Here is a 13,444-nt window from a genome sequence, read left to right as displayed (position 1 = left end):
TTTACACCCTCCGTGATGGAACGCTTAAGGAATGATTTACACGTGGTATACGTCACGTCAAGAAAAAAGAAAAAAAATAACGAACATTAGGAGCTACCTACGCAAGGGTAATGAACACTTGCTATGCTATAATCATTTTAATGACAACCCTTTTTTTAACGCATCCTAACTTGAGAACAGCGTGGCACGGACGCAATAAAATGGGCAAATGTATATGTGCAGTTCTTCAAACAATTTTGCGAATACGTTGTTGCTTTGCGTATACAGGCGAATATTTCGTGGAAAAAACTGAAACTCACTTGGGCGTGTGTACATGTGCATGACCTCCACCACATTTTAAAACACCAATCGTAGGAGTAAATTTAATTTCATTTTGGAAAAAGCACACACACAAACACACTGTGCCCTCCTTTCTGTACGCGTCAAAATGGTTGTACACTCACGTGTGTGCGTCTCACCCACCTTATTTTTACCACCCCCCTGGTGAACAGTTCCACATGGTATTCAATTAAGATGGAGAAGACCCCTTCATGCAAGAAGTTACTTTCCTTTTTTTGTACTACACCAATTTTGCTAACATTTTAAAAAAAAAACACACAAAAGGTTTTGCTTTCTTTTTACGTATTCCTCAAAAAGTGCGGGAAATATTTTAATTAATAAAAAAAAAAAAAAAAAGATAATTTCATCGCACAGTTGTAAGGATTGTCAGTCGCAAAAGAATGTAACATGTATGTTCATACGTGATGACAGTGGTAACGCTAGTGGGAAGCGCAAATATATACACACGATAAAGTGCGAAAAAAGACGGGCCAGGTAGCGAGACCACCTTGGTCAGCGAAACTGCGTCAGAACAAGTAGCCATAATACTTGGCCTTTTTGTACCTTTTCTGCAAATGTTCAGAAAAAACAACAAACAAATCTGAAAAATTATACAAAATTTTTGCAGTCAGGGAGAGGGAATATATTCTACAAACACTTTCCAAATAAACAATTTTTATTTTTTTAAAAAAAAAATATTTTCTGAATAGCAAGGAAAATGCAACAGGCAGACATGTTCCTGGGCCATTCATCATCAACACTTTCATATTATTCATTCTGTATGTTAAAAATAAACAATAAATGAATGCAAGAAATAGTTTTACTGACGACCGTATGTACGACTCGCCAACATTTCGGCATCTTGGAATTGCAAAGAAATCCTTTTTGTATTCCTTTAAAGCATTTTCTGCCTTTTCCCTACTTAATAAGTCATTATTTGCGTAAAAGAAGTGAAAACTTATGTTGCCATCTTTGATGAGCTCCAATATCTGTAACATCTCGAATGTGTGACCTCCGGAGCCCAGGACCACTCCAATTTCGACAGGACCATTTTGTCTTTCGCTTGTATTATAGCTCAGTTTATTTTTCAACAAGGTAAAAATGAGCCACACAAAAAAAAATGCGTTTAAACAGGCCACAGCGGGCAACATTTTTTTTTGTCTTTCTTTTTTTTCCTCCTTTTTGTTATGTGCGTTATTTTTTGGAGGTATCCCATAGCTTTACAGTGCCATCATTCTGATGCAGAAAAGGGGGGAAAAAAGCAAGCAGTGAGTGGTAAATATGGGTATGTTCACTTCCACACACGTTATACTTAGCCTGTAAATATGATCCTTCCCTTCGCGGTTGCGCATAGGAAGGCATACGTGTAGTGTGCACGTATAAACGAATATGCACACTTAGCATATGCGTTTTTTGACACTCCTTCTGCGCCCTTTGCGTCGTGCTCGAGTTCTTAACTTACCGCCCATGTAACAAAACGGGATGTGCCTGCCATGGGTAGGACTCCAAATATCTCCCCCTGATGGGCATCCATTATTTTGTTTACAAGCTAATAATGAGAAGGGTGTTACATGCATGAGTAACAGTTTTTGTGGTAATTATTTTTTACGCCTCACGACGTGTGCACTTTTTTAAATGGCGCACAGAAACTTGTGAGCATGTTCCTTCCCTTAGGGGGTAACACGAACAATGCTTACCTGCAAATCGTCCTGCTTCAGAATTAGCACATTGCACCCAGAAGTTGCGATGATGTGGTTGGAGTCACCCGATAGGCCTAGCGAAAAAAATGGGTAAATAATTATTTTATGAGAAAAAAAAAAGGTGATATAACTGTAAAGCGCGGGGGACATATAGTTGGTGGTGGGAGCATTGAGGTGGCCTTACACATTCTGGAGAAATCTTCCAAATGGTATTCCTTCAAATCCTTTTTGTACAAAATTTTGGACTCCTCTTGGAGCTGCAAGAAAGAGTGGAAAGAATTACACGTGGCAGTGACACACACGCATGTATACATGTGCATGCATAGAAATGCTCTCTTACCTTATAACGCACGTTCAAATTATACGCAGCGAGAATTCCATTTTTGTCAATTAGGAATGCCTTTTCCTCGTCGTCGCTGAAGCAGACGCACTTGGTGCCCGAGCTGGTTTTTAAATCCATGACCTTGTCGATGCTGTGAAAGTTATTTTCCTTTTGTTTTATCTCAAAGATTTTAATGTCCGGGGACCAGCAAGCGACTCCAAAAAATCTGCAGGGGGGGACATACAGTGCGTAGAAATGGGGACACGAACAAGCGGGAGTTCAAATGTGGCCTAATTCGGGAACATTCCAACTGCTCACCTAGCCATCTTCGAAACAGCATAGTCGTAATTATAAACCTGTTTGATGCTCACGACTTTTAAAAGGTCCCCCTTCATGTCCCAGATTTTTACCTCCGTCTCATCCAACTCCGATCCGGTAATTATAAAAGAGTTTTTATGAATGTACAGAAATTTCACGTCTTTCTTGTGTAGTTCCTTTTTCCCTTCCAGGGAGAGAGAAATACTTTTGATACTTTGTTCCACTTTTCCTATTTTAAAAATTCTTAATGTTGAGTATAGTTCGCTCACCGCTGCCAGATATGTTGCCTCTTCGTTTATGGCTATGCAGCTGTACACCTCGTCTAGCTTTTTGCTCAGGGTAATTTTGTTCGAGCCATCTTTGCCGATCTTGTGGAATTGTAAGTTACCGTTGTTGCAGCTGATGGCGATGGTTCCTACGGGGTGGAAATGAAGCCGCGTTGATATAACTAGGGGCTGAAATATACCATGACAGACAGCTTAGACTAACTCCCAGTGATAATGCAAAACCTTAACATATGATAAGAAAAAAAACAAATCTTTGCTGACTTTCACTAAAGTGCGTTCTTTTTCCACCTACCACATTCTCCATTTACGCATACACTTACGGGGTAGTTATTACCCTTGAGGGCAACAACGTTCTTATCGAACATAACATGGGGAGTGCTTCTGTCTAAACTTTTGGTAGTACCACTGCCTGTTTGTTTTTTCTGTTTAGGGGCTTCTTTACTTTTGCCCTTATCTTTTTTATTGTCCCTTTGGATCGGTTTGGCATTTCCACTTTTATCCTGCAGGGCTCTTAGCAGTATTGTGAGCGCGATGAGGAAACTGCTGATCAGGATTAGAATTCCCGTCATTTTTGGTGGAGGGGGGCGGCCTGCATGAGAGGGGACCTTGCCGCAGGGGCTCTCTCGCATATGTCGATCGTTTGCAGTTCTTTACACTTTCTTTGCACCTTTTTTGCACTTTTTAGAACACAGTTGCTGGCAAATTTTTTTCTCTCCTCTTGGATGGCAATGGACCGAACCCTCTTCATGTACCCAACTAGGATGTAACTCAAATTAAATTTTTTACAAAAAAGGGAAAAAAAAAACGGTTAAAAAAAAAGTTGTGGCATGTTCCCCCACGCCCCAAGAGGCCACTTCGGTGCGTGCAGAAAATACACGCAACGGCTGCACGGTGTAGAAAAGGGAACGGAACGGGGAAGCAGTAGAAGAGCGGCAGTCCGTTCTTGCCCAAGTTGCAGCTCGTTAAAATTGCTCTAAGCGTGCACGGAAATTAAAAAAAAAAAAATAAAGTGATGCACCCAAGGGAATTGCCCAAAGGGGGAATACACCATGCAGCCTAAACAAAAAAAAAAAAGTGGGCAAACAAACACTACGGAACAAGCCATTCATAAGATAACCAGGCGACATAGAGATGTACGCAACGGGATTGGGGGAGGGGGTCCCCCCAAATTTGGAAAGAACGCAGAAGCGTTAACAATTCCGCGTATGCCTGGGAATATATGTAATAACTACGTGTGAGCTGCACATTCTGGGAAAATTTTTGCAAAACGGAAATGAAATAAAACATGCATACGTATTATGAACAAATATGTGGAAAACAAATTAATTTAAAAGAGGTATGTAGACATACACACAGGGTTGTTTTTTTGAGCAGGTAAGGTGTGCTCATTTGGGGGGCAACATAATTACACCTGCCTACTACATGGGTTCCCCCCGCTGGTATATTTTACAAAAATGTGCGCATCCGCAACTTCGATTCTACACAAAAAAAAATAATAAAAAAAAAAACGGAAGAGCGGCAAATGGGGAAACACATCCTCCGAAACGTGAAGCGGTGCGTTCGCACAGGTGTGCCTCCCCTTGTAGGGCAAACTTTTTTCAACCCTTCGCAGAGCTTCCGCTATCTGTCCACCGTGATTATGGCGCTCTTCTTCCCGAGATCTGCATCCAGAATTTTGGGGACCTTCTTCGTGTGCGTATTTTGACCGAAAAAATTCTCCGCAATGTACATGTCCTGATAATTGTAATAGTTAAAGTTTTTTTTCCTCAATTTCTTTCTGCAGTAGTAAAAAATTATATACTTGTAAATAATATCATTCATGGTGCTTTTATTTAAAAGGTACAAATTTTCCTTAAAAAAAAAATCAATTATTTTAATGTTGTAGCATGTGCTTGGTGCGAGACGGCTGACAGTGGTATTTTCGTAAATCTTATGAAGGATATAATTGTTTATGAGCTTAAAATCTACTATGCGTGTATTATGTAAGTCTATTATGTAGTGTAAATTTCGGAAGAATATTTTTTTCAACTCATTTTGGCAATATATATTAAACCAGAAATGGTCCACTTTGTAAATATCAAAATGTTTAAGTGTGTAACAAAACTTTCGTAATTTTTTTTTCTTCTTCACAATTATATACTTGTAATGATTAGTGAAAATTTTGCTTAAATTGTACTTGTAAATATTTTTTAAAATTTTGAAATTTTTTATATTCATTTTTTTTTCAGAGACCATATTAAATATTTTCGCAAAGTGGATGTGTGAAAAGTACTTTTCTGAGTTGTATGCACTGGAGCTGTACATCTTTCCCGTTCCCTCCAGAAGAGCTGCTTTTTTTAGTAAGACCCCCTTGGCGTGCACGTAATTCTGCTTGTGTCTTTTGAAAGACTCTTCCTTAATTCCGCTTGCCACAGAGAGGGACGAGTTCCTACACAGGGTCTCGCTCAGAATGGCGCTGTTATACCCACGGTGGTAACTTTCGATGGAGTCGTTTTGTTCCTTCTTTCGCTCATTCTCGAACGCAGCGTTCGTAGCCACCCCATGGGGGAAGTCCTTCACGTATAGGTTTCCGTAATCGCTCGTGTGCTCGATGTCGTAGTAGTAGGTGTAATCTGGAGCAACTCCCCCGTTGTAAGCAGATGCACCGTCCTTACCGTAATGATCTGCGCCCCCCACATGGGGGTAGTTAACTTCCGAATTTGCCCAACTAGGGGTGGCGGCTCCCTCTTCAGAAACACCATCACTCAACATGGTGCTTAAGGAAGCTCTACTAAGCTTCTTCCACTTGCTCCCCAAATTAACATTTTCCTCAGGATTTTTTTCGTAAAAATTATAGTTGCCCTTTTTGTGACTTTTAAAAATGTTTTCCACATTGGGGACAACAGACAATGTGTCAAAATGGGTGGATTCCTTTTCTCCTTCGTTGCTTCGGTCGGTGCGTAGGTACTGATTGGCAACACTGTTCCTGTTATTCTCACCGGGGAGGTTCTCACTAGTAGTCCTTCCTGGAACAGTGTGCGGATGGGACGTCACAGGGGTAGCTCCCCCTGAGTTGAAATTACCAAACAAAGAGGGGCCCTTCTTTTGCGCGTGATCTGTTACCTTCTTGTCTATGTTCAAAATGGTGAATTTATGCGGTTCACCTTGGTCTTCCCCCCGGTTAATCATTTCGACTTTGCAGTCCACTGGGTTTGTTTGCCACTCCTTGGAGATATTTTTCCCCTCAGTAAGATGATCCTTTCCATCGTTAAAATGATCTTCCACTAGGAAATGGTTAACTGGTTGTTCATTTCTCTTCTCCTCCATTTTTGAAATGGGCAAGAGGTTTATTATTTCGAGGGGCTTCTCCTCCAATTGGTCAGTCTGCTCCTTTTCGATGGGCCCCGTACTAGGCTGGGTTGCTTTACATGCTTCTTCTTCCCCTTTCTGCGCGAGGTTTTCCACCTCCGCGTCTTCCTCCTCTTCATCGTCATCTTCCTCATCATCGTCATAAACGTCGTCCTCCTCTTCTTCATCCTCCGTCTTCCCATCATAGTACTCACCAAACTGCTTCATGTTGTCATTTTCGCTTCCTTCGTCGAATATTTTATCATCTTCCTCTATTTGCGAAATTTGATATGGTAAAATTTTTTTGGGGGTTCTTTTTCTTTTCCGTTCTTTAACTGCATGTTGTTTGCTTTGCGGTTTATTCCCCTCATGTGTGTGTTCCCCCGTTAATTCACCTTCCGCTTGGTTATGGTTCAAACTGTTGTTGGGTACAGGTGGGTCATTTTCCTCCTCTTCCTCTTCTGTCTCTTCTTCTTCCTCCTCCCCCTCGCGGGATGCGTTCTTTTCCTTATCGAAGATGATCATTTTTTTATCCCCCTCACTGATATAATTGAATTTTTCCATAAAAATGGAAATATGTTTGCTCATCATTTCGGCTAGCTTTTCATCATTCCGGGTAAAGTATCCACCATGGGATCTTAGCTTGTTAAGGAACATAAGGACACCGACAACCTCATTATTTCGATCTAAAATGGGTGCCGCTAAAATGGTCCTCGTTTTGAAATTAAATTTTTCATCATGTGCAGGATTATACAATTCATTATTTACGACATCCTTGCAGTTAATTATTTCTTTGTTTCGAAGAACCCATAGGTTGAAACTTTTTTCATTACTATTGGCTGATATTTTTATGATATTTTTTCTTCCATGTATGGCTTTGCTCCATAATTCGTTTTTGGCTTTATCGTACAGAAAGAGTGTAGACGTTTCGCAGTTTAAAATATTGGAACAATCACACATGACCATTTGAAATATAAAATCTAATTCTTTTTTTTTTTTCAATCTTTCACTCTTCGTTGTGTCGATAAAAATGAGTTGTAACATACCAAGAGCACAACCTAGTAGAATCCCTAAGACGGATCCCACTAAGGTGCAATGCTGGTACACTTTATTTTTTACGTCATATTTGGCTGGCTGGATAACTTTATAAGTTTGTAATAAATAATTTAAGACGTAGCCGAAGAATATTCCAAACGTGTCACTGCAGAGTTGGCCAAAGGAAGCTGCACACAGGGTCGATATTCCGAAGGACACTCCGATGGATGCATCGAAAATATCTCCCAAACGGATCATTATAAACTGATCCATGAACCCGAATCCGATCATGGGAATGGATGAGCAAAATATTATGTTTAACACTTTTTTTAGTTCGTTTTTTTTTTTTAGCCTCTCGGTTAGTTCGTCTTTTCCGTCGTTACTACTACTGTGGGAGTCACCCCTCTGCAAATCGATGCTATCATCTTCCGACGGTGGCTCTCCCCTTTCGTTCTGCAGCGTATCGCCATTACCATCCACCCGTTTGCAATTGAACTGGTTGTCTTTTTCAACATGTGGCATGTTCTTACACGTGGGGGTTACCGGTTCGTCCTTCTCGAGTGACTCACTACTTGCATGCTCCACCGCACCCGCATCAGTATCCTTTTTTCCTGGTTGTCCTCCCTCACGTTCATCTTTGCTCCCTCTCACCGTTGAATACGAACTCACGGGCGGTTTCTTCCAGGAGTCTCTGTTCCGCCCAACATGCAGCTTTTGGACCCCCTTGTCAAAGCGGAAGGTGTAGTGTGTCCCTTGTAACGGCGGGCCTTCACCACTGCATATTCCCCTATTATTGTGTTCACCCCCCGTGCAGACACCCTCTGCTCCATCTTCCAAAAGTTGATTCTTCGCCCGATGAGGATAATTCCTTTCCTTACTCCTGCCCACTACGACGTGCTGATTCGCACCGCCAAGTGCCACCAACTTCTTTCTCCCCTCCAGAAGTAAAGTGCTACATCGTGATATTTTAAATGTGGAAACAAAACTTGCGTTAAAATTATTTTTGCTTAATAGACATGATGACTCACACTTCCAAATAGTCTTCAGTATCCTTTCATTCATAATTTTCCAAATTTTGGATCTCTTTTGTGTTTCTCTTCAGTTCACTTCCCCTGAGGTAGGACAAGCGGAAGTAAGACTTCTAATGGAACCACTCGCATTATATAACTGTGTTCCTCCCACATGTACGTTTGTAAAAATTTGTTTGTATGTGTAAAATGTTTTTTTTTTTTCCCTCTTCCTCCCCTTCACTTCTTTCCCTTTCCCCTTTTCGTACATTTACACAAAATGTGACTTGTATATTTCGAGTAATTCATCTTAAAGTGACAATTTATATTCCTTTCTTCTTCTGTTTTTTTTTTTCTTTTTTTTGGAAAACACCCCCACGAGAACTCTTATAGTGGGCTTCACAATGATACACGCATAGGCTATACGATTTGGTGTTTCATAAAGCGGAAGAAAAAAAAAAAAAAAAAAAAATACGCAGAATTGAAAAGGGAATTTTTTTTAATTTTTTTATTTTTAAATTTTATCTTTGCTGGCTATTCACAAACATTTCTTTCCTTTTTTGTGAAAAGCATTTCCTACTTTTTGATTCTTACAAAATGAGTTGAATTCTCATGACGTGCTTAGCGTTACACTTAAGTGGAAAACCCTTTGGGCGTATTACTCCTGTGTAGCACGCATAAACATATCTGTTATTGGTAAACCAGAGTGCGTATTTTAACTGACTTTCAGTTATACATTTGTGTGTGTTTTTTTTTTTTTTCTTCTCTTTGAAAAATTGGCAGGTATATCCATGTTCACACAGCACAGTTGTATTTCTGCTTATCGAAGCTACCATCAGTAGGAACACCTTTCCTTGTCTAAGTTCACTTTTGGTAAAGGGGGCTTTCTCACATTTGCCCTGCGTGGAGACCCCAGTTACTGTTATGTGAAAAAATGTATTTTTTTTAACGAACCAGGAAGAGCATTTCTGCGGGGGGATTTTGTTTTTTTCTTTAGCGGCGCAGTTGGTGTGTGTGTGCACAGCACTGCGATGGCGTTGTAACAGCGTTGTGACAGCGTTGTTCAGGAGAAGTGTTTCCCATTGGGAGGGTCTGTCATTATGCTCACTAACCCCTGTAGAAACGTACTCCTTTAAAACGACGTGCAATTTTTCAAGTGGCTCAAGCTGCCTAACAAGTTTTAAAAATAAAGGAGGGGATACTAATTTGGGAACCCTCAACTTGCATTTGCTCCATTCTACTTAAAGGGGCACATATGACAATAGGGATGTGATTTGAAGGGAACCAAATGGGGGAATGCAAAAGAGGAAAATAATTTAAAAGGTGATACATTGTTTTCCAGGGGAGCCACCCCAAGCAACGTATTTTTAATGACTTCACTTTTTTTTTATACCAATCCCTGTGATGTCATAGGGAAATAAAAAAAAAAAAACTCAAATGGCACAAATTACGTTTTAAACGAAAAGGTGGTCAAATTTGTATTTCACTGCATGTGTTCGTCGAGAATAAATTTCCAACGTTTTCTGTCAACACAAAAGGAGGGTGCTATTTTTTTGATCTACCAATTTTTTTTAAAAAAAATACTTTATCAATTATGAAAAAAAATGTTAACTGAAAATTTTCCAACATTCTATTCACCCAATTTTTTTGTTTTCCTTTTGTTGTTTAAAACACCATTTTGTGAGTAAAACACATAGTGACACCATTTATGTTTGCATGCCTTGAAAAGAGCGACTGCCAAGTGTATACCCCTGCAGAAACTCATACAACGAACGTGACGGCAACGTGGGGACAAAATGAGGGCAGGAAAAGTCTTCCTCTACATGGCTATAGTTCTCTCTGCACACTGCATTTCTGTACTGTTCACCCTAGAAATCAATAAGAGTTGTAAATACAACTTTATGAACAGTGCCCCGAATGTGCAACACACAACTAAAGTGCGCGCAACGGGAGGAAGAAGTGAGAGACGAGCGGCAACACTTTAAGGGGGCGCCGTGATGGGTGCGTCCACATGTGTATATACCGTGTCTGTGGGGGGTTCCGTTCCCCCTCTTAAGTGTCTTTCACATCTACAACCGGGAAGAACAAACTTAGTCACCAAAGTGACTCGTTGAGCGAAGCACGAATATAAATTTGTTCCCAAATAGGCATGCAAAAAGAATTAACGTTTTTTTTATTCTATTAATTTATTTTTTTTTTTCGCACTAGGTGGAGGTAAGATAATAGGACATGGTCATGCTTACCCCTCAAACGAGATTCACAATGATGACTTAAAAAAATATATTGATACCAGCGACGAAGTAATATTTCCGTGTCTGCTTCGTTTCTCCCGTTTATGTATATATGTATATACAGATCTGCTTTAGAGATTATGCCCCCCCTCATGTGTTTCAACGTTTGTGGCTTAAATGAGCCCCCATTTAGTCTGTATACACGCGATAATATGCGCGCTCTTTCTTATGGACACCTTTTTAGTGGATTAGAACCCGAACAGGAATTAAAAAAAGAAGGATTCTAAAACGGAATGAAAACATATCAATGCTGCAGATAGAAAGCGCTAATCAGGCTCTTAAAAACTGCTCGATGAACCCGTTAAGTGTAGACATGGTAAGGCTACACGTCGGATGTACTTCTCGTGAGCGCGGCGCGCGGGGGCATTCTCCACATTATATATAGCATCTTTACAATTGAATCTAGTGTGATGTAAGTTAATTTAATTCTGTTCATTTTATTGATCTATTTTTTTTTTTTTTTTTTTATCTTGCTGCCATTTCGTTGTAGACGCATTTAAGCTTTCCCTGTAGCGAAATGGACGTGGTGCATTTAAATGTTGGTGCATATGTTACCTACTCTAGCTGATAGAAACATGTGCTCACATTTTTACTTATTTATCCACCTGCGCCCGCGCTCCTGTTTGCGTGTCTATCGCGGTAATTGTGCACTGAGTATGCTCCGCTAAAGGGAGAGCACCCCACGCAACATCCCATCAATACGTTGCTCGATTTGTTCGACTTCACACGCCTATCTTCCATTTTAACCATAACGCAAATGAAAACTTCCTCCAAATTAGGAACTTCTAACATGTGCATGTGTACTATTCGCAGATTATCAACGCGTCATCCACACCTCATAATTTGTTCGGTGACGCAAACAACATTAGTAACAAGCTTGGGTGCAAAAATAGCGTTAACATGGACTTAACGGCGGCGTGTTCAGGATTCGTTTTCGCCTTTGCTACGGGTTCTTATTTATGAGTGAAGAAAGGGAGTGTACTTTTCCACATGATAAATTTATTTTTTTCACATTTTTCCTATCACCACTTGCGTGTGTCCATTTCCCCTCCCCCCCCCTTTCAGCGTATAACTTTTTATCCAAGTATAAGAACATCCTCATCGTTGGCAGCGACGCGCTAAGCAACTTTGTAGACTGGAGGGACCGCAACACATGTGTTTTATTTGGAGACGCCGCAGGTGATGCATGCGTGTGTAATTTATCCCTACTATTCCGACGGCACAGAAGTGGAAAAAAACACACCCCACTTAAATTGCACACCGTGTCGGGATAAAGCAGCCATTTTGGAGAACAAAAATAAAATGGCTACCCCTACCGACAACACCTTCACTATTTAACAACTGACCAATTGGAAAGAACGCCCCCATGAAAAATACCCCACCCCCCTTGCAGGAGCCGTCGTGTTACAAAGAACAGAACCAAATGAAGAAAACCACATATATGATTATTCCCTAGGATCGAACAGCGAACTAAATGATCTATTAACCATCAACTTCGAATGCGATAACTACAATTTGGAAAACCCAAATAAAAACAAATATGGAAAATTGAATATGAATGGGAAAGAAGTATTTAAGTACACCATTTGTAATTTGCCAAAGATTGTCCTAAAAGCTACACAAGAGGCTAACATAAAAATGGAGCAGATTGACTACTTTATATTTCATCAGGCTAACATACGAATTATAGAGACTGTATCAAAAAGTTTGGACATTCCCCTATCCAAGGTGATGAATGCGTTTTCTTTTCCTTTACGATTCGTTTGCAATATGGTGACCACCACGTCATGTATACGCAGGATAAACACGCATACCGAACCCTTTCACTCATTTTAAACAGATCCTGGTTAACCTAGACGAGCACGCGAACACGTCCGCCGCCTCCATCCCCTTGTGCCTATCAGAAAACGTATGAAATAGAAAGAAACGGAAAAAATAAAATTTATAAATATGAATAATACGTACAGACAGGGTACACCCCAACCCGTCGTGTGTATTATATCAGTCCTGCATGATCAAGCTTAACCCAATATATAAATGCATCGTTAACAAGTGCGAATGTTTGAATGTTATATCGTTTGTCCTTCCTCCAATTCGTTACCATCTCTTTGCCATTTACCTCTCTACAGATACACAACGGGAAAATCAAAAGGGGTGACGTCATATGCATGTGTGGCTTCGGAGCAGGCATGTCATACGGATGTGTCATATTTAAATATTAACAACATGAGGAGGGGGCAAACGGTATGCCTTTTTGCGTTATTCTTAAAACCCTCCAAAACGTAAAGCTCCTCGAAAGTTTTAATTTTTGTGCATTACGTGTGTGAAGATTTATACAAAAATAAAATAAAAAAAAAGAAACACGCCTTTTTCGCTATATGCACAAATGCAGAACTATGTTAACGCCTCAGATTTAACGACTTTTTTTTTTTTTTTTTTTTAAATTATTATGTTTGCCTCCCCGTGGTTACGTTTCTGTTCCCTCCATTGTTAATTTAATTTGTACCATTGCAAAGTTTGCTTCTTTTTTTTTTTTCCACCCCTATACTTTTTTTTTATACATCTTTTATGTTCACGTTTACGTACCTGTTGCTATTTTTACACGAAAGAGTGAAACTCCTTTTGACAAACTGCGATGCGAACCCAATAAAATGGGCCACTTGATAATGGGCACACGAAAAAAAGGCGAGTAAAAATGAACATACGACCGTGGGATCGTACGGATAGGCAAAAAGCAGTTACATGTTTGTTCATGCGAGTAGGGAATTCTGCGGAAATTATCTATGCCGTCAAACTGGAAAATTAAAAGCAAGCACAGAAGCGAACCGATGAGATGCAC

The 13,444-nt window shown here is 40.1% G+C and overlaps 4 protein-coding genes across 4 annotated transcripts; 1 reads left to right on the top strand and 3 right to left on the bottom strand.

Annotated features, from left to right (window-relative positions):
* Positions 1 to 845: 845 nt before the first annotated feature.
* On the bottom strand, positions 846 to 1,469 carry PCOAH_00008950 (Uncharacterized protein; the record flags this gene model as incomplete). Its single annotated transcript, XM_020057704.1, has 2 exons — positions 846 to 887; positions 1,143 to 1,469. The coding sequence occupies 2 exons, from the start codon at positions 1,467 to 1,469 to the stop codon at positions 846 to 848; spliced, it is 369 nt and encodes a 122-aa protein (XP_019913162.1).
* A 43-nt stretch (positions 1,470 to 1,512) lies between these two features.
* On the bottom strand, positions 1,513 to 3,514 carry PCOAH_00008940 (Uncharacterized protein; the record flags this gene model as incomplete). Its single annotated transcript, XM_020057703.1, has 7 exons — positions 1,513 to 1,554; positions 1,781 to 1,867; positions 2,016 to 2,092; positions 2,203 to 2,275; positions 2,359 to 2,566; positions 2,659 to 3,073; positions 3,238 to 3,514. 7 exons carry the CDS (start codon positions 3,512 to 3,514, stop codon positions 1,513 to 1,515), a joined length of 1,179 nt encoding a protein of 392 aa, XP_019913261.1.
* A 1,051-nt stretch (positions 3,515 to 4,565) lies between these two features.
* Positions 4,566 to 8,369, bottom strand: PCOAH_00008930 (Uncharacterized protein; the record flags this gene model as incomplete). Its single annotated transcript, XM_020057702.1, has 1 exon — positions 4,566 to 8,369. One exon carries the CDS (start codon positions 8,367 to 8,369, stop codon positions 4,566 to 4,568), a length of 3,804 nt encoding a protein of 1,267 aa, XP_019913009.1.
* A 1,741-nt stretch (positions 8,370 to 10,110) lies between these two features.
* On the top strand, positions 10,111 to 12,827 carry PCOAH_00008920 (Beta-ketoacyl-acyl carrier protein synthase III; the record flags this gene model as incomplete). The annotated part of the gene is made up of 8 exons (XM_020057701.1): positions 10,111 to 10,273; positions 10,523 to 10,614; positions 10,790 to 10,921; positions 11,419 to 11,554; positions 11,671 to 11,784; positions 11,999 to 12,333; positions 12,446 to 12,514; positions 12,735 to 12,827. The coding sequence occupies 8 exons, from the start codon at positions 10,111 to 10,113 to the stop codon at positions 12,825 to 12,827; spliced, it is 1,134 nt and encodes a 377-aa protein (XP_019913103.1).
* Positions 12,828 to 13,444: the final 617 nt, after the last annotated feature.

This window comes from Plasmodium coatneyi, chromosome 4 (assembly GCF_001680005.1).
Source record: "Plasmodium coatneyi strain Hackeri chromosome 4, complete sequence".
Lineage (NCBI taxonomy): Eukaryota > Apicomplexa > Aconoidasida > Haemosporida > Plasmodiidae > Plasmodium > Plasmodium coatneyi.
This window is presented reverse-complemented; position numbering and strand designations above follow the sequence as displayed.